The sequence below is a fragment of the Dryas octopetala genome, chromosome 4 (genome assembly GCF_963921425.1).
Source record: "Dryas octopetala chromosome 4, drDryOcto1.1, whole genome shotgun sequence".
In the NCBI taxonomy this organism is placed as follows: Eukaryota; Viridiplantae; Streptophyta; class Magnoliopsida; order Rosales; family Rosaceae; genus Dryas; species Dryas octopetala.
Genome location: NC_141369.1, coordinates 11,904,170 through 11,931,383, shown reverse-complemented (window position 1 = coordinate 11,931,383; position 27,214 = coordinate 11,904,170). Strand labels below are relative to the sequence as shown.

The 27,214-nt window shown below is 35.6% G+C and overlaps 2 protein-coding genes across 5 annotated transcripts; both read left to right on the top strand.

The window, feature by feature from the left end:
• Positions 1-795: 795 nt before the first annotated feature.
• On the top strand, positions 796-5,725 carry RAD23B (Rad23 UV excision repair protein family). Its single transcript, XM_086239194.1, has 12 exons — positions 796-988; positions 1,415-1,576; positions 2,197-2,235; positions 2,337-2,413; positions 2,505-2,543; positions 3,410-3,587; positions 3,658-3,792; positions 3,868-3,933; positions 4,403-4,450; positions 4,539-4,648; positions 5,279-5,366; positions 5,446-5,725. The coding sequence occupies exons 1-12, from the start codon at positions 923-925 to the stop codon at positions 5,560-5,562; spliced, it is 1,125 nt and encodes a 374-aa protein (XP_086095320.1). The 5' UTR covers positions 796-922; the 3' UTR covers positions 5,563-5,725.
• Positions 5,726-9,346: 3,621 nt separating this feature from the next.
• LOC147286863 (Protein kinase superfamily protein) lies at positions 9,347-26,653 on the top strand. Of its 4 annotated transcripts, none has more exons than XM_086239675.1 (21): positions 9,347-9,597; positions 10,001-10,255; positions 11,308-11,432; positions 11,747-11,791; positions 11,920-12,001; positions 12,091-12,159; positions 12,255-12,425; positions 12,529-12,594; positions 14,152-14,220; positions 14,301-14,423; positions 14,547-14,617; positions 14,768-15,013; positions 21,354-21,466; positions 22,300-22,394; positions 22,469-22,510; positions 23,898-24,056; positions 24,136-24,184; positions 24,270-24,331; positions 26,040-26,101; positions 26,190-26,248; positions 26,335-26,653. In XM_086239675.1, exons 1-20 carry the CDS (start codon positions 9,439-9,441, stop codon positions 26,239-26,241), a joined length of 2,115 nt encoding a protein of 704 aa, XP_086095801.1. In that variant the 5' UTR covers positions 9,347-9,438; the 3' UTR covers positions 26,242-26,248; positions 26,335-26,653. The 4 variants fall into 4 exon arrangements, with proteins under 4 accessions (XP_086095801.1, XP_086095800.1, XP_086095802.1 ...); XM_086239674.1 differs by having other exon boundaries at positions 22,469-22,525; XM_086239676.1 differs by lacking the exon at positions 23,898-24,056.
• The last annotated feature ends 561 nt before the right edge of the window (positions 26,654-27,214 follow it).

Below are 27,214 nucleotides of genomic sequence, written 5' to 3'. Positions count from 1 at the left end.
GTCTAATAGTGACAATTACAGTTACTTTTGAACAATGACTATTCTCATTGTGCAATAACCAACTAAAAAAAAGCATAAATATGACATTCTTTATTTTTTTCTTACATAAACATGTCAAAAAAAAATCATAAACAAACATAAAACATAAAACACAAAAATTCAAGCTTATGAAGTCAAAAATCCTAATTTCAATAATGACAAACCATTGTCATTGTCCAACATATAGTTACTATTGAACAGTAACAATTGGCACAGTACCTTCAGATCGCACGATTTACAAATTTCAGCCTCTATACTTCCGATATGTTATTAGCCTCTTTCAAGCCTCCGGCGATGGGTTATAGAGAAAATAAAAGAGAGAAATATACAGAGAGATCAAAAGAAAGAGAGAGAGCAGTTGATGAAAGAGAAAGAAGCATAGAGAGATAGAGAGAGAGATCGAAGAGAGGTTGTAGAAGATGCGAGAGAGAGTTAGAGAGACAACAATCTATTTTTTAAAAGATGAGTTTAAAACTAATTAGGTAAACATTTTTATTATTTAGGTAAAGTAAATGGGTTAATTTATTATTAAGATTCTAAAAGTGAACTTTGTAATCATTATCCGTAAATTTTACATTATCCCTCACAATTTTTTTAAATTTATTCCTTATGTGAACAATTTTCTAGCTTTACTTTCCTTTTTCTTTGGATGCATAAATAAAATTTCCATCTCCATTGCAGTCACGTGCGCCACTCGTGCAGTCCACTATTTATTACGAAAGAAATGGAAAACTGACATAGTACAACACTACAACTCGTTTCCTGCAACTCGGTTCCCTTCTCTTTCAGGCTCCGGCCTTCGCATTTCTAGGGTTTTTCTCTCTCTCCTTCTCTCTGACGCCAATCGATACGCTGTCGTTTCTAGTCTTTGCAATTCGCCGAAATGAAGCTCACTGTAAAGACCCTCAAAGGCAGCCATTTCGAAATTAGGGTTCAGCCCACTGACACCGTGAGCACCTTCCTTCTTCTCCCTTTTTTTTTTTTTTTTTTCAATTTTATTTTAATTAAAAATTGGAGTTTTCTTTTCTCGTATTCACTCCGTTTGGCTAGCCAGAAAATACAGGAAAATAAAAACATGAAAGCAAAATTGAGATTTTCACTTTTTTTCTTTCTTATTGTGACCCAAGTAATTCCCCAATGTCAAAGCGGAGTAAAGTTTTATTTTTCTTCATTTTTGGGGATCAAAATAATGGAAATGTTGCTAATTTTGCATTTATATATATATATATATCCATTGTCTGTTTAAATATAACATTAACATAATTGCATAAAAGAATAGCCGTAGTGTAATGGGGTTGTTGTATACAAGTTTGGTGTAATTAGAAGAATTGAAATTTGATATATTTCTATGTGTACGTATTACTTTGAATGTAAGGTTATGGCTGTGAAGAAGAACATCGAGGATGTTCAAGGAAAAGATAATTATCCATGTGGGCAGCAGTTACTGATTCACAATGGGAAGGTCTTGAAAGACGAAACTACGTTAGCTGATAACAAGGTTTCGGAAGATGGTTTTCTTGTTGTCATGCTTAGCAAGGTATTTCCGTCTTAAATCCAAAGGCAATGTGCTAACATCTTCTATTGCCTTAACTAGTATTCTAATATGTGAACCACTTTTTACTTATTGATTTTTTAAACAATTAAATGATTGCATTTTTGGTAATTTTGGTTTATTGGCTCATATAGGGAAAAAAAAGGTGTTTTATTATCTGCTATTTGGCATGTTCCAATATTAGGAAAAACAGTATTTATAGAGATTTTGCTAGATTTTACTAATGTGTTTATATGCTTCTACACTAAGTTTGACATCTGATTATGATTTCCCTTACTTCCCTTCAGATGAAATTTTTGAAACTGGAATGTGTGTTTTCAATGATCTGTTGTCATCTCATTGTATTTTGCTAGTTGGTTTGCTTCTGTTTTTATGAGTCTACCACAAGTCTTTTCTAAATTGTTCCTGGTAGTTCTGGAAGTTTTAAAGTCAATACATTGTTTTCGCATCTTAAAAATGTAGTTCCGAGACATCTATATACTTAACATTAACAAAGATTGGCAGCAACTTTGGAAATTTCTTGATTCATGGTCCTGCTTTGTCTGCATAAGCCCTTCTTCTTGCTACTATATTCTTTCTTATTTCATGTTTGGCTATTTCCACAGAGTAAAGCGTCACCCCTGGCAGGGGCTTCATCCGCTCAGGTATTGTTCTTAATCATTCTTATTCTTTTCTAGGGGTATGTCCAGTTACTTTTGTTTGTGTTTTTCATGTATAAGATATGTCCTACATCTCTGTGTAACAGCCAGCTTCTACAAATCCACCTATAACTGCACCAACCACAAATTCTACGACCAGACCTGAAGCTCCCATTCAAGCACCGTGAGCTGACGCAACAAGCAGCCTTTTGAACTTGTTTTTAGATTAATTTGGATTCTCTCTGACATACTTTGCCTCTTTTGTGCTGCTGCAGGCCCTCACAGAGTACCACAGCTGCTTCAGAAGCTGCTAAGTATGGTTCTTTCTGCTGACATTATATTTGGAAATATATCGCAAGAACAATGACCATGATACTTGTATGTCTTAATGATTAAGAGTTGAATTACCTTAGGTTGTTGCATATGATACTTGCATTATGTTGCAGTTCTTCCTGAGGAATCAAGTACATTGATTGAAGTGAATTTTACTAAACATCTTTTGAAGGTTGGGAATTCTTTGATTGAGTTGAAGGCTAAATTTTTTGACGATCTTATTCATGTGGATGACAAGAGTCGTCTCTTCCTTTTCCCTTTTCTAGACTTCATTGATTCTTTACAATTTTAGCCTTGCATACTTTTTGTATACCTCGTTTGTGCCCCCTTGGCAGCTTGAATAATTTAATTTAATTTTTATCAAAAAAGAAAGTATGTGTTGTAAAATTACTTTTCGAAGAAGGCGGTGTGAAATGTGGTGTGCCCTATTTGGTTGTAATATGATATTGAGGTTGAAGTTGGAGGCTCATTGTCAGTACAAAGATTTCTAAACCCATGTGGATACATGTGATTTGAGCTCTGAAGACAAGTTCCTGAATTAAGATTAGTATGTGTACGCATTGAGATGATAATGTGAATGTAGTTAGGATGGGTTGCTCTATGTGAATATCTAATAATGTGGCGAATCTATAATGCATGTTGGGTTGCTTTAGTTTATGCATGTTTGACATCATATATTTGTGCGCCATGAATTTGAAATTTTGGGGAGGTGATCCAGCAATTGCTCTTCTTGTCCTCTTTTGTTTTCTTTTCTTTAAGTAACTTAAGTTGGATTCTTCTTGCCGTAGTTTGTTACTTTTATTGGTATAGAACATAGTGATCCTAAGTCTTTGTTCTTCAAATGCAGTGTGCACACTGATACCTATGGTCAAGCTGCTTCAAATTTAGTTGCCGGTAATAATCTTGAGCAGACTATTCAACAAATAATGGATATGGGTGGTGGCAACTGGGACAGAGAAACAGTTACACGTGCACTTCGAGCCGCTTATAATAACCCTGAGCGAGCAGTGGACTACTTGTACTCTGTATGTCTATTTTTTAAACTATTTGCTGTTATATTGATCTGTATTTAGCTGCTGACATAGTGTTCTTCAGAGTATTCCAGAAACAGCAGAAGTTGCAGTGCCTGTGGCTCATTTCCCTGCAGGTCAGGCAACTGAAACAGGTGCAGCCAATGCTGCACCTGTTTCTGGAGCACCTAACTCAGCTCCTTTGAATATGTTCCCTCAGGTAAAAGTTAGGATTGTGGATGGCTTTTCTATACATTTACTCTGCTGTATGTGTATCTAAGCTGGAATCCTCCAGGAAACACTCTCTGGTGCTGGTGCTGGTGCACTTGGATCCCTTGACTTCCTTAGGAACAATCGCCAGGTAAGCTTCCTGTTATAATTTTTCTTAACTAAGATGTCTTTTCTGCGTATGGGTTTCATAAACCATCACATCATCATGATTGAACTTGTTGACATTTTTATAATATTATTATTGGACCAAATTAAAATTTTTGCAAATATAATGTGTATGAAATCAGCTCTTATGAACCATAGCAATTTGCAAATAGGGTAGATGGGGATTGAGTTGAGGGGAGAAAGTAAATGGGTTTATTTGACATTTTGACGCTAACAAAAAGAGGTTGAGTACATATCATTCCCACTGTATCATGCCATGCTTGGCTGAACCGTGTCACTTAGATTTACCAAAGTCTATTGCATGCTGGTTTTGATGTGTGCTTTAAGTAAGGAATGGTAAATGTTGGACATCCTGCTTGATTCAGTTGTTTGTTTGCTTTATTAACTTGACGACGCTGAAAGCTTTGCTTTATTTATTTATGTTTCCATTATAGTTCCAAGCGCTGCGCTCAATGGTGCAAGCAAATCCACAAATTTTACAGGTATGCATTTTCTTTGTGTTTTTTACATTAAAAATTGTGGCATTTTCTTTTAAATGACTCAGAGTTTCTTCCGCTGTTTTTGTTACAGCCCATGCTGCAGGAGCTTGGAAAGCAAAACCCCCAGCTTTTAAGATTAATTCAGGAGCACCATACTGAGTTCCTTCAGTTAATAAATGAACCTCTTGAGGGTTCTGAAGGGTGAGTATTTATACATGCGAATTTGGTAAATCATAATTGAAAAATGGCTGTCAGTTGCTAAAAATATTGGAAAAATTAACAGAACGGAGATTTAAGTAATCATTTATTACTGAGAAACCTGACCAGCAGGATGACTCTTAAGAGCGCCTGAAGAATTGATCATTACCTTATTTCACTGGTTTTGCTAGATTTTCTTCGTCTATGCCATTTATGTGGCATTTGTTTTTTCATTGGCAAGATTCTGGCCTAGGATCTATTTTCCACCCTACTTATCGTCTGAGCCAAAGCCTAGGATTCTCTTTGGCATTTGTTGAAGCTGTGTCCTGGTTTATGTTACTAATAATATATAAGTGCACTTTTTCCAACCCTAAATTTAATTCAAATCATACTTTCAATAAAAGTTTGATAAAAATGGGTCTTTATAGCACCATTCAGCCAGTTGTTTCTACCTTTATGCAGAATTTTGGCTTTGCTACCTGCAAAAATAAATTGGGTTGAGAATGGCTAGTTACATTTTCTGTCCTGCTTTTGATGCTACAAGTGCACTTTTTCAAACCCTAAATTTAATTCGTAAGTAGAACTGGTCAAAACCATGACTTGTCTTTCTTATAAAATTACTCTATCTTCCAGTGATATATTTGATCAGCCTGACGGCCCCGACCAAGATATGCCTCATGCCATCAACGTAACTCCGGCTGAGCAGGAGGCAATTGAACGAGTATGTATTCCTTCTATTTTTCAAAACTGCTGTGCGTGTAATCTTTTTATATATACTGATTAGTTTGGCATTCGTATAGCTTGAGGCAATGGGATTTGATAGGGCCTTAGTCATTGAGGCGTTTTTGGCATGTGATCGCAACGAGGAACTGGCGGCTAACTACCTATTGGAGAATGCTGGAGATTTCGAAGATTGAATGTTTGTGCTTACCCAGTTACGCTTACCCCATTGGATTCATAGTTTTATTCTTTTGGATCCTTGTTCTTGACACTTGACAGCATCTTTACTCGGGTCGTTGTTTGGAGTAAGTTATGTGCTCAGATAATGAATTTAATTAATATTAATTTTTCCAAAATGAATTTCAAGTGTGTAACATTTTTCTTTGCAAAAGCTTATTTGTTGTGACTTGTCTTGTGAGGCTTGTGAGGAGAGTGAGTACGATGGTAAAGGATAGGCTTTCAGTTCTATTTTTCCTTTGTTTGGTTCATGCTCTGATATTTTATGTTGCCTGTTGGCTGTTAGTCTGTTACATACACACCCTCACATTCTCAAGAACTTTAGAGGTAAAATGTGTCTGATTGGATAAAGGGAATGCCAATACCATCTCACTTTTATCACTCGCATTTTTCTTTAAATAATAGTAATGTCCTTCCTTTCATATTTTTTTTGTTTTTTAATTTTAAGAAATGATTTCTCATACCATGAAACCATCTTTAGTATGTTTGGGGTTTAAGTTGAGATTTAAAGTGCCATATTGCTAATTTCACCCAGAAAAAAAAGTTCCATATTGCTAAAGTGCCTTGGGAGCTTAGGATGAGATTTGTGAATTTATGGGGGGACCAAATGCGATTTTAGGTAGGGTTCAAAAGTCTTGGTTCAAGTAGACCATGAGTCATGTTGACAACAAAATGAAGTTTGACCATTAGTCATCTACATTTTTTTATTTGAATAAGTAGCATTTACATTAATAAATAAAGATTTTAAGAACTACTTGTTTGGTAATAAGCTGGAAAAAGGACTAATTATATATGATTTGTGAATACTATCAACGGTTTGAATTAAAAAAAAAATAAAAAAACCATGAACTTTGGTTGATATTTAAAAACAATTTTTGTTCTTGGTTTACCAATATATATATATATATATATTTTGGCACTTTCTAAAAGTTCATGTCCACTTAAAAATTAAAAATCTGAAATTTATTCCACACAAAGTTCTCCTACCCTTGTAGAAAAATGTAGCTACTGTCTATTCTATACTTTTCTATATACGTTCTACTGTCATATTATGATCGAAATTATATATTTTTTAGATCACTCTTTAAAGGTCTTATTTGTAAAGAATTAATTAAATTAAATATTGTGTGATCATATAACTGTTATTAAATAAACAGATGGTTTTAATAATAATAATTAGATTCATCGTTTACTTATTTGATTATAGTTATATGACCAAATAATTTTTTATTTGAATAATTTTTTTCAGATATGATATTTAAAGGAAGATCTAAAAAATAAATAATTTTGATTACAAAAACTACAATGTAGAATGAAAATAATAAAAGAAACAGTCAAAGAAGAAGATAACTAGCATTTTTCAATTTGATAAATCTGCCACTAATCATTGTTAGCTAAATAAATTGTATCAGATATAATTATATAAGGAAAAAACGTTGTATCAGATTTAAAATTAACCACTGCATAATTACAAAGACAACAATTTATGCTTTGGTCTTCCCAGCTAAAAGTCTATTTTATAAAATGAATTTTCCCCATCCCAACAAAAGATTGAAATAAAAAACGTCAACATTCCTCTTTTTATAGAGTGGTTGCGAAAAGTCAACAACTCCTTTTTATTCCTTAAATCCGACACCAACGTATACACCATTTTAAGCTGCTCTCTCTGTTTAAAACAACTTTTAAAAGTCATTGGTAAAAAAAAAAAAACAACTTTTAAAAGTCTTTTTAATGGTCAATCTAACTATCTAAGCCACCAGGCCCACCACATAAAGCTTTACAACTTAATTAACTTCACTTTCAAGGTAGCAAAAATAAAATGCTTTGTTTGAAATGAAAATTTCTACAATACAATCACCCATTTCATGCATCTATATTTTTATCTTTTAATTGACAGGTTTAAATGGTTTTTTTTTTTTTTTTTTGATATGGGCAGACACATTACCACTACTAAAGTATAGACTTTTCACCATTATATGACATAAGGATTTTAATTTGTAATGTAGATGTTTTAATTTGACATAAGGATTTTGATTTTAATTTTTTTAAAATCCATTGAGTTTTAATAAAGACAATAGGAGACTCACCACATAACAATAGGCTAGTTATATTTATTTATTTTATTGCTGTTGGCGCAACGTACCAAAAATTTGTAATTTGCTGCATACATACTTGATATTGCTCTACTCCTTTTAAGTCATAGTGGAAATTCGAATGTTAAACTGTTATATTAATTTTTAACTTTTATATCCAACAAGTTTGATATGAAATAGAGTTTAGATTTATAAATCATTAAATCTGTTTGTGTGACATATAAATTCATAACTCGATACCCTTTATCAAAATTCATGTAAATTAAAAATTGTATTGAAACTGATGATTCTTTCATATATATATATATATATACATATATATATTAATGAAGATGTAGCAAACTCAAAATGCAAGCAAAAAATATCAAGATGAGATTGTGTCAACAATTGTCAAACATTAATTCTATAAGTAAAATGGTATAACTACCACTTTAATATTTTTTTTTTATGAGATAATTTTCTTTTGGGCGATAAATGATCAATGGCATAAATTTATGTCCATTTCTAGTATATCCTTTCATAACATGTGGTTAACAAGTTAATACGAAATTAATCATCTTTTAGAACCCTAATTTCATAATTTGAATTATTCATTTTTTTGCCTACTTCAAAAAGAATCATTACAAAAAAAAAAAAATTTACTAAATCGAATACCATTTAGTTATCTAAATATAATCAAATAAATAGACGAACACAACTGAATGATTTAAATAAAATATTGAAATGATATGATAATAAAATGACTCAAAAAATATTTTGGTTCATTTTAGTAGAATGACTTCCATATTTAATTAGTAGAGATTGAGAAAAATTACTCGTTTTGTTCATATAATTAATACTCATTAAACGTGTTTATCATGTCATAACTATTCTACTCATGTTTGATACTAACCTGACATTGTATGAAATTTGTATCCAATAATGGTTAACCAATATCTACTAAATTCATGTCAAATTTATTTTGAGTCCTGTTTTCTTGTCGCGTAAAATATTGCTACCCCTCCTTCTCAAAGAACACTTGGGCAACTTGTGACAAAATCAAAAGGGAAAGGAAGTAAATTGCGTGTACGTGGGCTTAATGAAATCGACGAAAAAATACTACAACACGTGGAAGTCACGTGCCACCAGATTGGAAAAAGCAGAAGAAGAAAAGGAAAAGGAAAAGGAAAATTGAGTGTGAATTAAGAAACAAGTGGCGGCCTGGCGGGATTCCTGCATACAAACGTTTCCTTCCTTCTCTCTCTCTCTCTCTCTCTTCACAGTTTTAGCGGCGATCCGATACCTTCGTTTCCTCCATTCGTAAATAATTTCTCTTTTTCTCTTTCCCCCAAAACCCCAAACCAAAAAAAAAATTAAAATCAAAATTTTAAAAATCTCAGCTTTCAATTTGTTCACGAGAAAGCGTTTGACAACAACACCAACACCAACAGCCCCCTGCAAACAACAAAAAACAACAACAACCTCCTTCGTCGTCATCGTTTTCGTATTCAATGTCTTTCGCTACCTTTTCCTTTTCTTTTCCTTCACTCTCTCTGTTTCTCATGTGACTGCCATTAATGCTCCTCTCAATGCACACTTCGCATTCGATCTCTCTCTCTTCTTCTTCTTCTTCTTCTTCTTCTTCTTTGCTTCTGCCTCTCTGCGCCCAATGAGCTGCTACTGCTGCTGCTGCTGCATTTGTGACTTCGCTTAATCTGAAATAGTTGGAGAAGAAAAAGAGGAGAGATTGGATTGTTGAGGAGGATGGAGAAGAAGAAGTACCCTATAGGACCAGAGCACTACGAGCTCTATGAGGAGGTTGGCCAAGGTGTAAGCGCTTCCGTACACCGTGCTCTCTGCAAGTCCTTCAATGAGATTGTCGCCATCAAAATCCTCGATTTCGAACGCGACAATTGCGATCTGGTATCCTTCGGAATCCCATTTTTGTTTTTATTTTTTATTTTAGTGTTTTTGATCTGGGTTCGTTTTCTCTTGGTAAATTTGATTGGTCAATGCTAGTGAGTAGAGTAGGTAGGTACTATATGAACAATTGGATATACAAAATTTGAAGGCAATGAGCCCACCCGTATGTTTTACAAGTGCTACCCAATTGAGAATTGATCCAAATTTTGCCTATCTCAGCTAGTTTCAGTTTCAACATTTGGTTTGGGAATGTGGTGTGTAGGTTTGGAGAATACATACATTTAGTTTATGCTTGTTGATAATTTGGCCATGATTCAATTGCAAATTACCTTGAGTATTTGTTTAGTTTGCCCGTGATTTCTGCATGGTGATATTTGTTTTAATGCTTTTTTATATGCTCCAGAACAACATTTCCCGTGAAGCGCAAACAATGATCCTGGTTGACCATCCTAACGTCCTCAAATCGCATTGTTCGTTTGTTAGTGATCATAATCTGTGGGTTGTCATGCCATTCATGGCTGGGGGTTCTTGTCTTCACATTTTGAAGGCTGCATACCCGGATGGTTTTGAGGAAGTAGTAATCGCCACTATATTACGTGATATTTTGAAGGGTTTAGAGTATCTTCACCATCATGGCCACATTCATCGAGATGTCAAAGTAAGCATTTTGTATGTATTAGTCAGTGGTCACTTGCTTCTCCTAGTTTTATTGTTGCTGGGTTGCATGCCTAGTTTCACAAATTTGGAAGCTGTTTCCTTGTTTATGTCTTGAACTTGTAATGCTTTTGGTGGTATGGTAACTCTGTTAGTAATACTATCATGATTCATAAGACTCTTTGTACTGTATTTACTATTTACAGTTAAATTCTTAAATCTTAAGGGTTTTCCTGATTTTTTAGTCATATTTCTTTCAGTATTATAACTGTTGAACACAAAATGGCATTTAAACTCCTTACGGATTTTGCAACTTTGTTTATAGTTCCGGCTTCCTTACAAAGTCAAAATTCTTTCATTTACAACATTCATGTTTGCTAGATGTACTCTGAATTCCTCAACGTGAATTTTCCGCCTTTTTCTATTAAGATACAACTAGTAACATATCTATCTTTGTATTTTATGGTTTGATAAGAAGTAGCTGTCATCGAACAATGTACCTTTGTATTTTGATAAGTATCCATGTATGCACTTTTAAAGTTTTAATTTTTTAATAATTGAAACTAAGCTAAAGGCTCGTCTACCTTTTTTCACTGGTAAAGAGTTTGTGAAATAATGTAGCTCATTGCATTATGAAATAGGGACAACTTATTCGACATTATGTTATATCGTATTTTAAATTACTGAGAGAAAAGCTACCCCTCTCGTATCTTCAAGAAGTCAACAAGTCATCCTTTTTCTGTAAGTATCAGGTTATTCTACAGTTGATATCATTCCAAATGATTTGTCATGGTTTTTTGATACTTGCTACACAATTGTACCAATCTACGCTTACAATAATTTGACGGTTACCTGAGCCATGCCCAAAGAGCCTTTCCATATGTCCCAAAAACACTCTTGACCTCCCTTGGCCTGCACTAAGTAGGGTTAAGTTTGAATCCTTACGCATAAAATGTCCCTTCTTTATTCATTGGAATTGCATATTTACTATATGCGAATTATTATGGGTGGCTTTAGTTCCTTTTCTCTTCATTCTCTTATAAATTCTTCTTATAGGCTGGGAATATTCTCATTGATGCACGTGGTGCAATCAAACTTGGAGATTTTGGTGTTTCTGCTTGCCTTTTTGATTCAGGTGATAGGCAGCGTATGAGAAATACATTTGTGGGAACACCTTGCTGGTATGCTTGTTTTTGCTACTTTGTGAGTTTGTACATCTAAACATTTGATTAGATTCCCTTTTTTTTTTTAATTGTTCAAGATACTGACATGCCTTATAAGATTTTGGCGGGTCATCGAGGGCCTTGGTGCATCTTAACTGACCTCACCAGAGGACGTATATATTAATTAAATCCACTTATAACTTGGATTATTGTTAAAAATTTAAGTAATAAACTTAATTTTGAACGTCCAAACAGCATAAGCTTGATTTCTCAGTCTTATCTTTCTTATTACTTTGTGTTATATGATCACGTTTTGTATCTTTGTTTTGTAGGATGGCACCAGAGGTTATGGAGCAACTACATGGTTATGATTTCAAGTCAGTCTGGTGTTTTCTTTAAATTGTTGCTCTTTCTACATTCCTTTTCGTTTCTTTTTCTTTTTCTTCTTTTTTTTATAAATTATTAGGCAGCATGGTGTTAAGGTTGGGTTGACATATTTGTGCAGGGCTGATATCTGGTCTTTTGGTATAACTGCGTTGGAGCTTGCCCATGGCCATGCTCCTTTCTCAAAGTATCCTCCAATGAAGGTGCATATCAATTGATACTGTATCCTTCTATGAGCATCTTTGAGAATATTATGAGTTCATTGAACTTAAAGCCAATCTGCTGTTGCTAGGTACTGCTCATGACCTTGCAGAATGCACCTCCTGGCCTTGATTATGAAAGGGATAGGAAGTTTTCTAAGGTATCCTCTCAACAATTTGTATTGAACTTTCATCTCAGAATGCAGTTACGCAAGAAATGTTTATTTTTTGTTGTTTTATTTTTCTCTCTCTTCAGTCTTTCAAGCAGATGATTGCTAGTTGCTTGGTAAAAGATCCTTCAAAACGACCTTCTGCCAAGAAGTTGTTGAAGCATTCTTTCTTTAAGCAAGCTCGGTCAAATGATTATATTGCAAGAACACTTTTGGAGGGGCTGCCCGCTCTAGGTGATCGCATCAAGGAATTAAAGGTTAGCAATTCGTTTTTGTTGATGCGACTCTTGATACTTATTACTTTTTCAAGCTAAAGTGGTGAGTATTATTTACATGAAAGTGTGTCTTTACCAATGACAGAGAAAGGAAGAGTATATGCTTGCACAAAAGAAAATGCCAGATGGGCAGAAGGAGGAACTATCACAGGCAGGAATCTTCTTTCTTTAATAAATTAGACTAATGCTGATATTTTGTTGAGAAATTTGGTACTGCAAATATTTTGTTTTATTTTTCTTATTTTTATTAAGGTTATACTGTTTAACAAGGTTAAATTAAATGATTTATTAAATATATTATCATTACCATGACTAAATTGGTTTGCAGTGTAAAATTAAATAAATTTATGGTTAATTAGATTTTGAATATAGGTCAAATACTATAATGTTATAAACAGAATCTTGAAATCTTACACGGTCCATGAGCACCATGGACCGTTATAAACAGAATCTTGAAGTCTGACTGAGCGTAGCTGCCCTCATCAGATTTCAGAATCTTCACATCCATCTCATCGGTTGCCACCTGAAATCTTACACGGTCCATGAGCACCATTGTCATCACCATTATCTTTTCTTTGTCTCATTAATCTTCTGTCATCTAGATGCATGATGAACCATAGATATTGACAGTCCTTCTTCAGCATTCTTAATTTGATCTGAACCAGGATGAATGCTCTTGTTCTGTCTCTATAAATATTTGATTGGAAGTCGTTTGGAACCCAATTGGAAGATAAGATGCATTATTCTTTCTTCCTTATTTTTTTTCCCCAATTGTCTTTTTAAGTATTCAATTGAGATAGAAAACCAAAAAAGAAAAAGAAAAAGACACATCTGATTCCTCCCATGTGATATTTGTACTATTTGGAAGAAAAGTTTCTATGTCCGGGCCTATGTATATGTATGGCTTCTGCAACCAAGATTGATACACTAGTGTATGTACGTATGTATGTTTTGTGTGCATGCAATTATGTTTGTATGAAGAGTTCACCAGTGCTCTTCAAATTAGTCTAAATTTCTTATCATAACTTCAAACTCTTTAAATACTTATGGCCTCTTTTATTACGCAGCCAAGTCAGATCCAGTCCACTGTCTTTTTTTCCTCTTGCTATTAAACAAGCTATCCACAGCTAATTTTCTTAAAGTAGTTCTTCTTGAGTAGTACCCAAGCTCAGACGCAGGGATCTTCTTTCATTACCTGTTGTTGCTTTTCAGATTGTGATAAATCTGAAGTTAACATTCTCTGTTCCCTTGTTAAATCTGTCCTCAAGTATTCTCGACACATGTCCAGTATTCTCTTTTGGTTACATGTCCAGTATTCAAATATAGAAAGATTAGCATTGAAGTATCCAAAATCAAAATAAAAAAATGCAGGTGCGGCTAATTATCTGGTTTCAGTGCTTTCTATTATTCTGAGTTGATTTCAATTGATCTGTTTCCAGAATATTATTTTTGTATTTAGGTATGGGTTTGTAATAGTATTGTAATGTTACATTTCAGTCCCTGGTTATATGTGTCAGTTAAGCATGATCCTGCTTTTTGTTACTTTTGTTTTTATAAATTTTATAAATCCTGATGCTGTATCTTTTCACTCTATATATATATTTTAATTATACTCATTTAAACCTGTGCAAGGACTACTGGGGTTCAGATTCTTGATATTGGTTATCAGTGCCTTATTATTTTTATTATATATTTAAATATATTGCAGAATGAATATAAACGAGGAATTAGTGGATGGAACTTCAATCTTGAAGATATGAAGGCTCAAGCTTCCCTGGTAAATATCCATCTTGAAGGTATTTATATGCTTCCTGAAACTTCTAATGATGGTCTAAAATATGTTTTTCTTTCTACCAGATCCAGGATGTTGATGACCCTATACCTGATAATATTCAGATGGGGAATTCTAGTTCTCTGTCTGCTCTTGATGCGCATCAAAAACAATCACAATGTCAAAACTTATACCCAGTTGGAGACATGGTATTTATCACTTTGGTTGTACATTTATGGGAGTATAACAATACTTCATGTGTACATCCATAATATGCATGCCTATCTATAAAAATTGTTTTCTGCGGCTACTGATGATTTTATGCTTCACAGGATGATAATGATGTGATTCAGAATCAACAAGCTCCTCTTCCATTACTTAACATAACTTTATACGATGCCAAGTATGTTATCTGGGATATCTCTACTATAACTCTAGGTTTTCGAGTCTTGATTTCAAAAACAGAGAAGCAAATGTTATGTATAAATTAGTTGCAAGACCTAACAATCAGTATAATGATTAATCATGTTGTATGCACGTTTTTATATACCAGATCTAGAAGTGACAAATCCGATGATGATTGTAGCATTGCCAGTTCTAGCCATGAACAACATATTTCACGGAATTCTTCACCTCGTCATGATGATCGTATTGAAAGCAATTTGGGTGAAAAGCCTAATGTAGATAACACTGGAAAACTTGTGGAGGCCATGGCTGTGCCTCCTCAACATAAAAAGCAATGCTCATCAGGCAGCATTCTATTTTCAGATGGTACTGATCCACTTATTAAAGGAGAGAGGTATGCCATTTAAATTGATTTAATTAACACTGAAATTTTGCTGACTGAGATTACATTATACACAATATTACAGGGATAAAAAAAAAAGAACTTGTCCATACTCCATAATTCTCTTTTATTTTTATAATGAAGCTTTATATATATATATATATATTTAATGATATTAAATGATACTTTTGATAAGTACTAATCAGTTGGTATTGACTCCCTCTGAAATTGAATTCCTTCTCCCTTTTCTTGAGAAATTTAATTCTTTTTTCTAAATGTAGGAACAATAAGTTTAATAATTTATTCTATTGAACAAGACATAAGAATCAGACACTAGGAAAAAACAGAAGTCATCATCTGGAAGAAAATCATATGAAATATAAAAAGATGATACTTCTTGAGATCCTAACCAATTTTGGATGCATTTAAGGAAGGTGTCTGTGTAAAATGCTAACTTCATGATCATTGTTTTCACATATCAGTGATGCTGTATATGATAGAATGGATAGACTTGATAATATGGCTGAATAAATTTTAATATATCTCAAGGTATATTTATACAGGATACATAATACCATTTAAGGTAAGTCAACTATACAGCTATGACATTAATTCCTAGCTAAATAAGGAAAACCTATATACACGCTAACTCTCCCCCTCAAGTTGGTGCATAGATATCGCTCATGCCCAACTTGGATAGCGATGCATGGAATAGACCACTAGCAACAGCATGAGTCATCATATCAGCCAGCTGATCCGCACTCCTAATATAAGGAACCTCTATCACACCAGCATCTAGATTATCCTTGATGTAGTTCCTGTCAAGTTCAACATGCTTGGTTCGATCGTGCTGTACAGGATTATTAGCAATCTCAATAGCCGCCGTGTTATCACAAAAGAGCATCATCGGTTTCTGAGGACCATACCCGAGTTCACTTAAGAGAATTTTGAGCCAAGTAATCTCTGTAGTTGCATGATGAAGGGCACGGTATTCAGCTTCTGCACTAGACAGTGATACCACATTCTGTTTCTTACTCCGCCAAGTCACCAAATTTCCTCCAACAAATGACACATACCCTGAAGTAGACTTCCTATCCAATCTGGACCCAGCAAAGTCTGAATCAGTGTATCCCACAATATCTAGGTGTCCATGCCTGGAGAACATAATACCTTTACCTGGAGAGGACTTTAGATAAGCCAAAATACGATTCACTGCATCCATGTGTCGGTTGCTTGGATTATGCATGAATTGACTCACAACACTAACTGCATATGATATGTCAGGCCTAGTATGAGCTAGATAGATCAACTTCCCTACTAGCCTCTGATACCTTTCCTTGTTTGTCGGAACCTGATCAGGATAGATAGTCAGACCATGATTCACCTCAATAGGAGTATCCACAGGTTCACAGGCAGAGTTACCAGTTTCAGCCAAGAGATCTAATGTATACTTCCGTTGAGAGAGGAAAATTCCTTGCTTGGACCGAGACACTTCAATGCCCAAGAAGTATTTTAGAGCTCCTAAATCCTTCATTTCAAATTCCTTAGCCAAATAACCCTGAAGCTTCTCTATCTTACTTGGATTACTACCTGTAACAATCATGTCATCAACATAAACAATAAGCAAGGTAATATCATCACCATCTCGTTTATAGAACAGGGTGTGATCTGCCAAGGCTTGCTTAAAACCATATGCCTTCATTGAGTGGCTTAATCTGCCAAACCAAGCCCTCGGCGACTGTTTCAGTCCATAAAGCGCCTTCTTCAGCTTGCATACCTTGCCTCCTTTCGGTGTAAATCCTGGAGGAGGATCCATATACACCTCCTCTATCAGATCACCATGAAGAAAAGCATTCTTCACATCAAACTGTCGTAATGACCAATCCAAATTAGCTGCAAGAGAAAGTATGACTCTAACAGTGTTCATCTTGGCCACAGGAGCAAAGGTCTCTCGATAGTCAATCCCATAAGTCTGGGTGTAACCCTTGGCAACCAGTCTAGCCTTGTACCTGTCAACTGTACCATCTGATTTATATTTCACTGTAAATACCCACTTACACCCTACTGTCTTCTTTTCCTGAGGTAACTCGACCATCTCCCAAGTAGAATTCTTCTGGAGTGCCTTCATTTCTTCTACCATAGCAGACTTCCACTTGGGATCTCCAAGAGCTTCCTGAAAATGACTAGGAACAGACACAGAAGACAACTGAAGGGCAAAAGCAAGGTGAGACTTAGACAAACGATGATAAGAGACAAAATCTGACATAGGATAAACTACATTAGAAGATGATTTAGAGAAGCCCAACCGATCAGGCTCTCTACGTTCACGAAGGGGATATCTTCTATCCGGACCACCAACTTGTGAATCCAAGTCAGCAGATTCTGAAGTTACAGGGTTAGGATTCAAATCAGTATCTGAAACTGAAGCTATAGGGAAAGAAACATGTACCTCAGAGTCGATCTTAGAAGAGTCATCCGATGGCATGGTAGTATCATCAAGAGGAGTACTGAAATTAGAGGGAGGCACAGCAGTAGTAACTTTGTTTCTCCTAGTATAGCCTTTTTGGAACAACCGGGCCGGCCTTTCCTCAGGTTCGGATTCAGCCATCACAGGATCAGAACCCGAAACAGCTGAATCCTCCCCCTTACCCGAAATCCACAATCTCTTTTCATCCAACCACAATTGTTCCTCTTCCTTACTTCGAATCTCCCCCTGAAGAGGTACCATTGAGACCTCCCCAGAAAAATAAGACACACGCTCACAAAACTCAACATCCATGGACACATAGATTTTACCTGTAGGAGGATGAAAACATTTATACCCCTTTTGAGAATTAGAGTAACCAAGAAAAACACACCTAAGAGCACGGGGATCAAGTTTATCCCTATGAAGAGAGTGAACATGAACAAAACAAACACAACCAAAGACCCTAGGGCAAAGATTTAGGGCAGAAGGGATAGGGTGAAATCGTGACAACATCCGCAATGGGGTCTGATAGTCAATGATACGAGCAGGCATTCTATTGATAAGAAAGACAGCAGTCATGACAGCATCAGCCCAGAAGCGTTTCGGAACATGCATAGTAAAACATAAGGCCCGTGCCACCTCAAGAAGATGACGGTTCTTACGTTCTGCTATGCCGTTCTGTTGTGGCGTGTAGGCACACGTCGTCTGGTGGATGATGCCATGTTGTGTATAGAAATCAGTAAGTGACTGATTAACAAACTCACGACCATTGTCAGAATGAAATACCTGAACCTGAGAATTAAACTGTGTGATAATCATTTTGTAAAATTTAGGAATAACATGGATAACATCACTCTTAGACTTTAGCAAGTACACCCAGCTCACCCGAGTACAGTCATCAATAAAAGACACAAAATATTTATGACCAGAAGCAGAAGGAGTAGAAAACGGACCCCAAACATCTGTATAAACACATGAAAAAGGAATAGAGCTTTTATTGAAACTCACTTTAAAAGGAACACGATGGTTTTTTGCATAAATGCACTGTTCACACCTTAAACTAGCAACAGGAATATTGATAAACAACCTAGGAAACAAACGTTCTAGATAGACAAACGATGGATGTCCAAGACGACAATGCCATAAAAGAATCTTCTCCCTTTCAGACCCTCCTCTTCCTACTTGAAGCCCACGGCTAGACTCTGACTGCAATTGTCGGGTCCCCTCTAAGTAGTAAAGACCCCCTCTCTCCCTACCAGTGCCAATCGTCATCTTCGTGAGATTGTCCTGAAAAACACAGTGAGTAGAATGAAAGGTCACAGAACAATTAAGACTTTTAGTAATCTGGCTAATGGAGAGGAGACTATTAGAGAGATTAGGTGCAAGCAAAACAGAAGACATGGAGAATGAAGGAGAAAGAGAGACAGTCCCGGCCCCCGTAATCGGCATGGGAGTCCCATCGGCAACCTGAACAGACTTAACAGGCGGAGGTATTAGAGAACTGAACAAGGAAGACTTACTAGTCATATGATCAGTAGCCCCTGAATCAATAACCCAAGTGTTAGTAGAAGAAAGAAATGCAAAACCAAAATTACCTCCTCCTTGGGAAGAAACTCGAGAGACCTGAGAAGCAGAAGAAGGACATGTGTCAACAAGGGCAGACTGAGAGGATTTCTTGTTCCTTCTCTCGGCTTGCTTAAGCTTATACCACTCCGGGTAACCATGCTTCTTCCAGCAAACATCCACTGTATGTCGAGTACTATTGCAATAAGTGCAGAGGCGAGCAGAAGGCTCAGAGGAAACAGCAGGAGGGGCTGGCCGAAAGCTGCTTTTCTGGGCTACCAGGGCTGAAGCCATAGAACTATCTTCAGTTCCCATGGTGACCTGTCGTTGTGCTTCGCGACGAACCAGTGAGTAGGCTTCTTCCAGGCTTGGTAAAGGAGAAGCAGCCAAAACACGACTGCTAACTTGATCCAAACTGTGATCAAGACCTGCAAGAAACATATAAACCCGATCCTCAGCTATACGCTTCCTCTGTTTCTCAGCATCAGCTGTACACTCCATATCATTAGGCCGTCGATAATCTAACTCCATGAAAATGGAGTTCAGCTCATTATAGTACTCAGTGAGAGGTCGGCCACCCTGACGCAATTGAAAGGTCTTCTTCATCAATTCATAAACCTGAGAAGAGTCAGAGGCATCAAGATAGCTCCTCTTAACAGCATCCCAAACCTCCTTCGCTGTTCCACACTGAACGAAATGAGACATGAGATTGGGCGTCATGGAGTTGATGAGCCATGACTTCACTATGGCATCTGCAGCTTCCCACTCATCATAGGTCGGATCAGTCTCTGCAGGTGCAACCTTCCTGCCTGTAATATAGCCCTTCTTATTTCTGCCGGCAATATGCATCTCCAAAATCTTAGACCAAATACGATAATTAGTACCATCTAATTTGATATGGATTGGAGAAGAAGTCTCCTGAAAAGTCACAATGGATGACATCTTGTTTTCAGAAATCACAGGGGTCTTGCTGGCAGAGGCAGTGACAATTTCGTCAGACATAGGATGCGGCTAGGATTTCTTTCAAAGAAAGATTGAGGCTAGGGTTTCGGCTTGGCTGATCGGCACCTTCCTGTTTGGCTAGGGTTTGTTGATGGTGTTTAGCTAGGATTTTAAGAAAAGAAGATAGGCTAGCAGCAGCACAAGAGAAGAGCTAGAGTTGCTCTTGGAAGGGTGCGGCAGCAGCAATTCTTCAGGTTAGGGTTTCAGCAAGAACAAAGAAAAAATTTTTTTTTTCGCAGTACTGTAGCGGCGATACTGTAGCAGTACTGTAGCGGTACTGTAGCGGCGACACTGTAGCAGTACTGTAGCGGCGACACTGTAGCGGGTACTGTAGCGGCGACACTGTAGCGGGTACTGTAGCGCGAAAAAAAAAAAAAAAAACTTTGGAAAAACCTAGATCCCTAGGCTCTGATACCAACTTGATAATATGGCTGAATAAATTTTAATATATCTCAAGGTATATTTATACAGGATACATAATACCATTTAAGGTAAGTCAACTATACAGCTATGACATTAATTCCTAGCTAAATAAGGAAAACCTATATACACGCTAACTGATAGTACCTACCAAATTGGAGTGGTTAGTAAAGGGACTTCTGTTCACAAATAAACTAACAAGTAATGTAGGGAAGTACACAAAAATTCAATATATAGAGAAGAAATATTCTTATATTTCTGTCAGTATGACAAAAGTCCTAACTTCAGGATAAGAAAGTGGTGTTGGTTTTCTTTTAGAAGAAGTAAGAAAAAGTAGTGTGGAAAATGTAAGAAAACATGAACATGTATACCCACTTTTGTTCCTTTTAGAAAGAATCTCTTTCTAAGAGAGGTCCAGAATTCAGATTCTTGTGGGTTTCTAGGTTTGTGAAAATTCGAATTGGTAGTATGTAGATTATAGGTTTCCAATCTATGCTGTCTTACTAGTTAAGCTTATGTTTAGCTTAAAAAGAAGCAAACCCAATTGAGAGTAATTTTTAACCAAATAGATTTACCCGGCATAAAAGTTCCTGAAGGAAGAATTCTCCTTTTTGATAAAAATATATTGTCTTCAACTTCATATATGATGAAAATTAGATGTTGTCTAATCTTTTTAATTATTTACTTTTTGTTTATAGCTATAGCTGTAAACCCATCAATTTGATATCTATTGGTTAACTAGTAGCAGTAGGTCATTTTTCGTATGTGTGCCTGTTTACTGTTTCAGTTATGATATTCCTGATGTACCTCTGAATTTTAGAATCATTGTATTTGATATTTACCTTAATATTCCTTTTCATTTTGGTTGCAAAAGTTAACTTAAGTTAGTGGAATCTCCAGTGATAAATTGCAAAATCAGCCCCAAAATAATTCAAATTGCAATGCAGCAGTAGTTTCACAATCAGCAGATGATGTACTTTCTGAAGTTTCTTCTAAAGCATCTAAATCACCAGGTATGTTCTGATATTATAGCTGTCTTCGGATTCATTGATTGTCATCTCCATGCAAGAACAATTCCTGGTTTTTTTTTTTTTAATTCATCTATATGTATACACGTTCTCCAATAAGATCCTTAATTAAGGAATTGTTAGATCAAATATGATTGATTGTCATTCCCCAATTGAAATTTATTCCTCTGTTGTCCATTTGCACTGAGATTATGGCATAAGTGTCTTAGGGAGATAACGTTCAGTTGGGTGATTCAGGCCTTCTGTGTATATTAAGAAATTTTGTGCTTTTGACAAAAGGAAATAGACAAAAGTTTTGTTGTGCTGTTGTCTGTTAGTTGTTGTTTGGGTGATTTGGTTGAAAAAAAATGTGCAGGATTTTTTAAGGAAAGTATGAGGATGAGGTAGACTTCATGTGGGAGAGAATGTTTTTGGGCTTCCTTGTGGGAATCTTTTTATAATGAGCTTAGAGATGCCATTTCTTTTTCTATATGCGGATTGGGGGCAACTGTTTCTTGACATTTTTGTGCTTTTGTATTATGTTATTGCTGTATTAGTTGTGTGAGCTAGCTGGTTATTAGATATTTGTATTGTACCTTTGGTGGACTGCTCGTTCACTACTGTTGTGCATTTTTACCTTATTTTAGTAAATTATGTTTCCTATTAAAAAGAGGAGCAGGACCTTATTTAATCATTTTATTTGAGGACAATATTAGAGAATAAGTATATAATATATTATATACTTAGATTCCCCCTATATATATGTAAGTACTACTTTTCCTCCCTGACCTGTTAGGTAGTCTCTGTCTTCTTAATTAGTGAAGTTATTCTTGATGCAGCAAACAATGAAGAACTTGATGAGAAAGCAAAGGCACCAGTTGTTCAGCAGAAAGGACGTTTCAAAGTCACATCCGAGAATGTTGACTTAGAAAAAGTGGGTTTGGTTATTCTGGCTTTAATGCTGTCTGTCATTTGAAGACTGTAGATAAATTTACATTTTCTTTTCAGGTGGTCCCGACTCCTATACTGCAAAAGAGTCACAGCTTGCAGGTTCGTAGTTTTGAGGTCAGCACAATTGTGCCAAAGTACCTTTTAAGTTTTTCTATAAGCTTCTTGTATATGATTTCAGACATTTTCATTACTAGATATAAGACCTGCACTATAATAAATGATGAAGTTTGTTGGTTTAACACTATTTGTTAGGATGTGTGGCAACAATTGTTTTACACTCTACCACTTCCCTTCGCATTTGGAATTGACTTCTCTGCCTCTATCTGCATTTTCTTGCATTTGGAGAGATCCTTATCCTTCAATTAATTTAATGTTCATTGATTGCTCCACATCATTATAATTTTTTAAACAAAAACCGACCATATGCTTTCTTTGCCTTCTCCCTCCCTCTCTCTCTCCTCTCCTTCCTCAGACCCTCTCCTTTGATCTCACAAAGGAAAGGTATCTGAACCTGTTTACGCCCCCCCCAACCGAAAAAAAAGGTATCTGAACCTCTGAGAGCATATGACTAATCCTTGGGACACATGCAGTTCCTGCAGATATTGGGTAATTGGGGGTGTCCCCATGATGTTGGCGTGATTCAAATTCAGGACTATTGTTTTAATAGAGCAAGTTCCAAACCCTTGAACAACCCATGGGTTAAAAGACAAACAAAAAAGCTTTTAGAATGTATCATTAGTGATAAATCACTTCCTTGCCATTTTGGTTATGAATGCTTGGCATGCTCTCAATTACTCAGGATAGCAGTGCTGAAAGTGGTTGTTTTGATGTAACAAATCATCACCAACTCTACAATTGAACTGTGCATGAACTCACTTCTTAAATGTTTTATGGAACATGCATACAGAAACCTTTAAAAAAAAAAATAGGCATAAACTTATTTTAACACGAATATCCTTTCTCTCATAGTTTACTTAGTCAAGCATCATACCTTACCATCCTAGTTTAGTGAATGAAAAATAAAATGGTTCATTCTTCACCATCCCGATAACTTGGACTGCATTTTTTTATCATAGGTTTTTTAGGCATTGATGTCGTGTTTCTCTGAGTCTATTCCTCTGTGGGATAATACTAAATTTCTTAAAAGAGAAAAAAAGTTATGAAATGGCTCAGCTTATTAAGAACCTTGTATATTCCAAAACTTTTTAGGATGGTTGTCATATTATGTTGGTTTTCACTATAAATTAGGACATAAGTCTGCAATATCAGTGCAGTTTTGGAGTATGTGGGTCGTTTTGGACGCAGGCCCAACCAACAATTCTGTGAATATGAAAGAAGGGACTTAGTTCTAGAACTTTGATTGTAGGTGGCCTATGTGCCTATCAAAACATCTATGCTGATAAATTGTGGATTTATATCCTAAGGGAAGAAGATTGTACTTATTACTTTTTACTGAATGTCTTATGGCAATGTTACGGTTATGTAGGTGATTAACATGCAAACTGCAAATCCTCTACCATCAGCTCTTCCATCACCCCTACCATCACCTCTAACATCGCCTTCTGATGCTTCCTCATCAGCTCTTTCTGGCTATTCTCTTTTCCCAATGTTAAACTCTGTTTTGCAGACAAATATTATACAAAGGGTATGTGCTATCAAAATAATTTTGACTTATTTACACTTCAAGTGTGATCAAAATTTATTCCTCATATTCTTCTCGACAGGAGAGTATTTTAAGTTTAATGAAGCAAGTTGCTGCTGTTGATTACTCAGGTTCAAGCAATTAATGCCCTTTCATTTTGAACATTTTTCATTCAAATTGGTGATCTTAACTTCTTGTTTTAATCCCTTACTCCAGCCAACCGTGCAGCTGATGGAGGATCCACCCAGGCACATACGAATATGACAGATAAATCTTTGGTACGTTATAAAGGGTTTCATTTCTGTGCTATCCCGTCCAAACAAATCATCCTGAAACTCCAAAGTCAGATGCTCTTGTATAAAGTCCTCTGTGATATTCTTAGAATAAGCTGTTTAAGATTTGTAGAATACATACATATAATTATGTTATCAGGCCCCTTCTAATGTGGGATCCCTTATTTAAGGGTAAATAAGGTATCTCCTTTGGGACCCATTTCACATTGTAATTCAACGATCAAAGCCGTCTATATTTTAAGTCTCATTTCAAGAATCAACCTTACAAAAAATTAGATAAATCGGAAATCATTTAACCTTTTGATTATATGGTCCTCATTTCAAGTGTTTGTCGATTACATTATGTTCGTCAATTTATTTGATCAAAATTAGATATCTTAATAATTTCCGATTTGTCTAATTTTTTGAAGAGGGTATTTGAATAGAGACCCACAAAATAGATGGTTCGGATTGTTGAAATACTATATAAAATGGGCCCCACAAAGGATGCCTTAAATAAAATTATTTGAGGGATAATGGAAGGGGCCTGATTACTTTATATCTGTCTGGAAATGTACTTTAGTAAAAAACAAAGAGATAATATTATAGTCTCTGTTTTTTCTTTCTTTTTTAATATTGAAGTTAGAGCAAATGAGCAAATCTGATTGTTGTAAATTAGTAGAACTAGTTTGAATATAGCATATTGAAGTAAGGACTTTTAATTAATATCTATTTAGAATTTCTAGTGGTCATGCTCTACAGAGTGCCACTTCTTTGTTATCATTGCTGGGGCGTCTGGGTCAATGAACTTTTACAATCAAATTTGCAAATAACAAAAAATGATGAGGTTCTAAAATTGAGGTTATAATTATGCCCAAGTTCACCCTCAGTAAGTTCTCTCATTCTTAAATACTATTGACAGCCTAAAATCTTCAGCTTGGCGTTTGCTCCATGCCCCCAAAATGATGCTAACTACAGGCCTGGGAGCACACACAAGATTCTAATTTGTTCACAGTAAGATAAAGATGCTAATTCCGGAAAGCTTATAGAATAAACCTTTATGCTACTTCCTCTATTGAAATTAAGCTGGCAGGCGCGGTTAATATGCCAAAACTTTTAGTGTTTAAACTCTTAACTGCTTAACTAAAGCATTGGGTTTTTGTTTTCAGTATTCTTCCACATGGAAAGATTAATGGTAGGTTGCACTTGCCCATCCCGCCCAAACCCAATAACAAGGATTCTTTTGGGTGATATGTGGCAGGCATTAATGCCTTAATTTCTTTTATTTTCCTTTCTATTTGGACAAGTAATCAATGCTTTAATGTCTATCTGAACCCATTTATAACTATACTGAACATTCATGTTTCTTGAATTCAGTTAATCTATTGCCATCATGTCACTCCAGATTGTCATAGGGTGGTGTATATCTATGTTCAGTTTATCATATCTATGCTGGTGTGTTCTCTAAAAAAAATTATATCTATGCTGGTATGATTGATTCTGAGACTATGAGAAGACTTTAATTGCCACCCCAATATTGATGCAAGTGAAATTAGTTCACTTCCCACATTCCCTCAAGATGGGACCTTGTGCTTTAGAATATAGTTTATCTTTAACTATCTACTGGAGCCTACTCGTTTTGAGCTTTAATCAGATGATCTTAGGAGTTCTCTTTTCCATATTTCATAAAGTGGACGTCTGTATTTGGTTGCAGCCTCAAGCAGCTCATGAGAGGGAAATGGAGTTACTTAATGAAATAACTGAGTTGCAGAAGAGGTATAAATAGCAACCAACACTTGCTGGTGTAATTATTATATTGTTCTTAAAATGCTAACAGTCTTGGATGATGGCTTGCTATATGTAGGCTCATGTGTGCCCAAGATGAGCTCCAAAAGTTAAAAGTAGATACTGCTTAACACTCAGGTTATTATTTGATATGCTTTGCTCAAATGTTTTCGAAATTCCATGTTTTGGGTTATGGATTCTAGGTTCTAACTCATCAGTTTCAGGTATGATTCTCTTTCTGCCGGTGCTCGGATGATGTAGGAAAATTCTTCAAATGCAACTATACTGACAATTGTACGGAAGAAAAAGAAAGGATATATGACTGACAGGTGTATCATTAAAGATAACAGGTTTATGTTGCTTGTTAAGGTGACGATAAACTTATTTTTATAGCTGTCCAACTAATTCAGCTTCACCAATGATATTAGTTATATTATCTTTCCATGTTCTTGTAAGTTGTAAATATATATTTATCTGTGTCTGGCATGTTTTCTGCCAAACTATTGTAGCATTTATTCTCTTTTATTCAAAATATTAAATTTAACCTGCATCTTTGCCTACCACTGTCTTGCTTTTCTGTGTTGTAATCTTGCTTTCCTTGGACTTCTAAAAATAATGTTGCCAAATACATCTTTGCTAAACTTTACTTGACACTGAGCAGAAGTTATTAACTTATTATACCCGAGTGTTACTGGTTTAGAGTTCTAGTTTGTTCTGAACACCTTTATTTTTGTTTTAACAATGACAAAGAGTTCTCTTACATGCGGGGTGGGGGAGCGCTGGCACGGGCACCCATACAAACACACACACACATATATATATATATATATATATGGGTTCTCTTCTTAAGAGAGATCCCTTTTGACAAGAAGCAAAAGGGATCACATTATATGAGTTCCCTTTTTAGGATGGATTCCTTTAGACAATAAACAAAAGGGATCGCATTGTTGGGGCTACACTACAAGTGGTTCAATGATCTGAACCGTTTTACTTTTTAGAACCCATTTAAGAATCTTCTTTATCAACAATTCAGAACTCTAGGCGGTTAAAAAATTAAGAGTTAAAATCTAAAATCTAAGCTCTAAATGGCTGAACTATCCAATT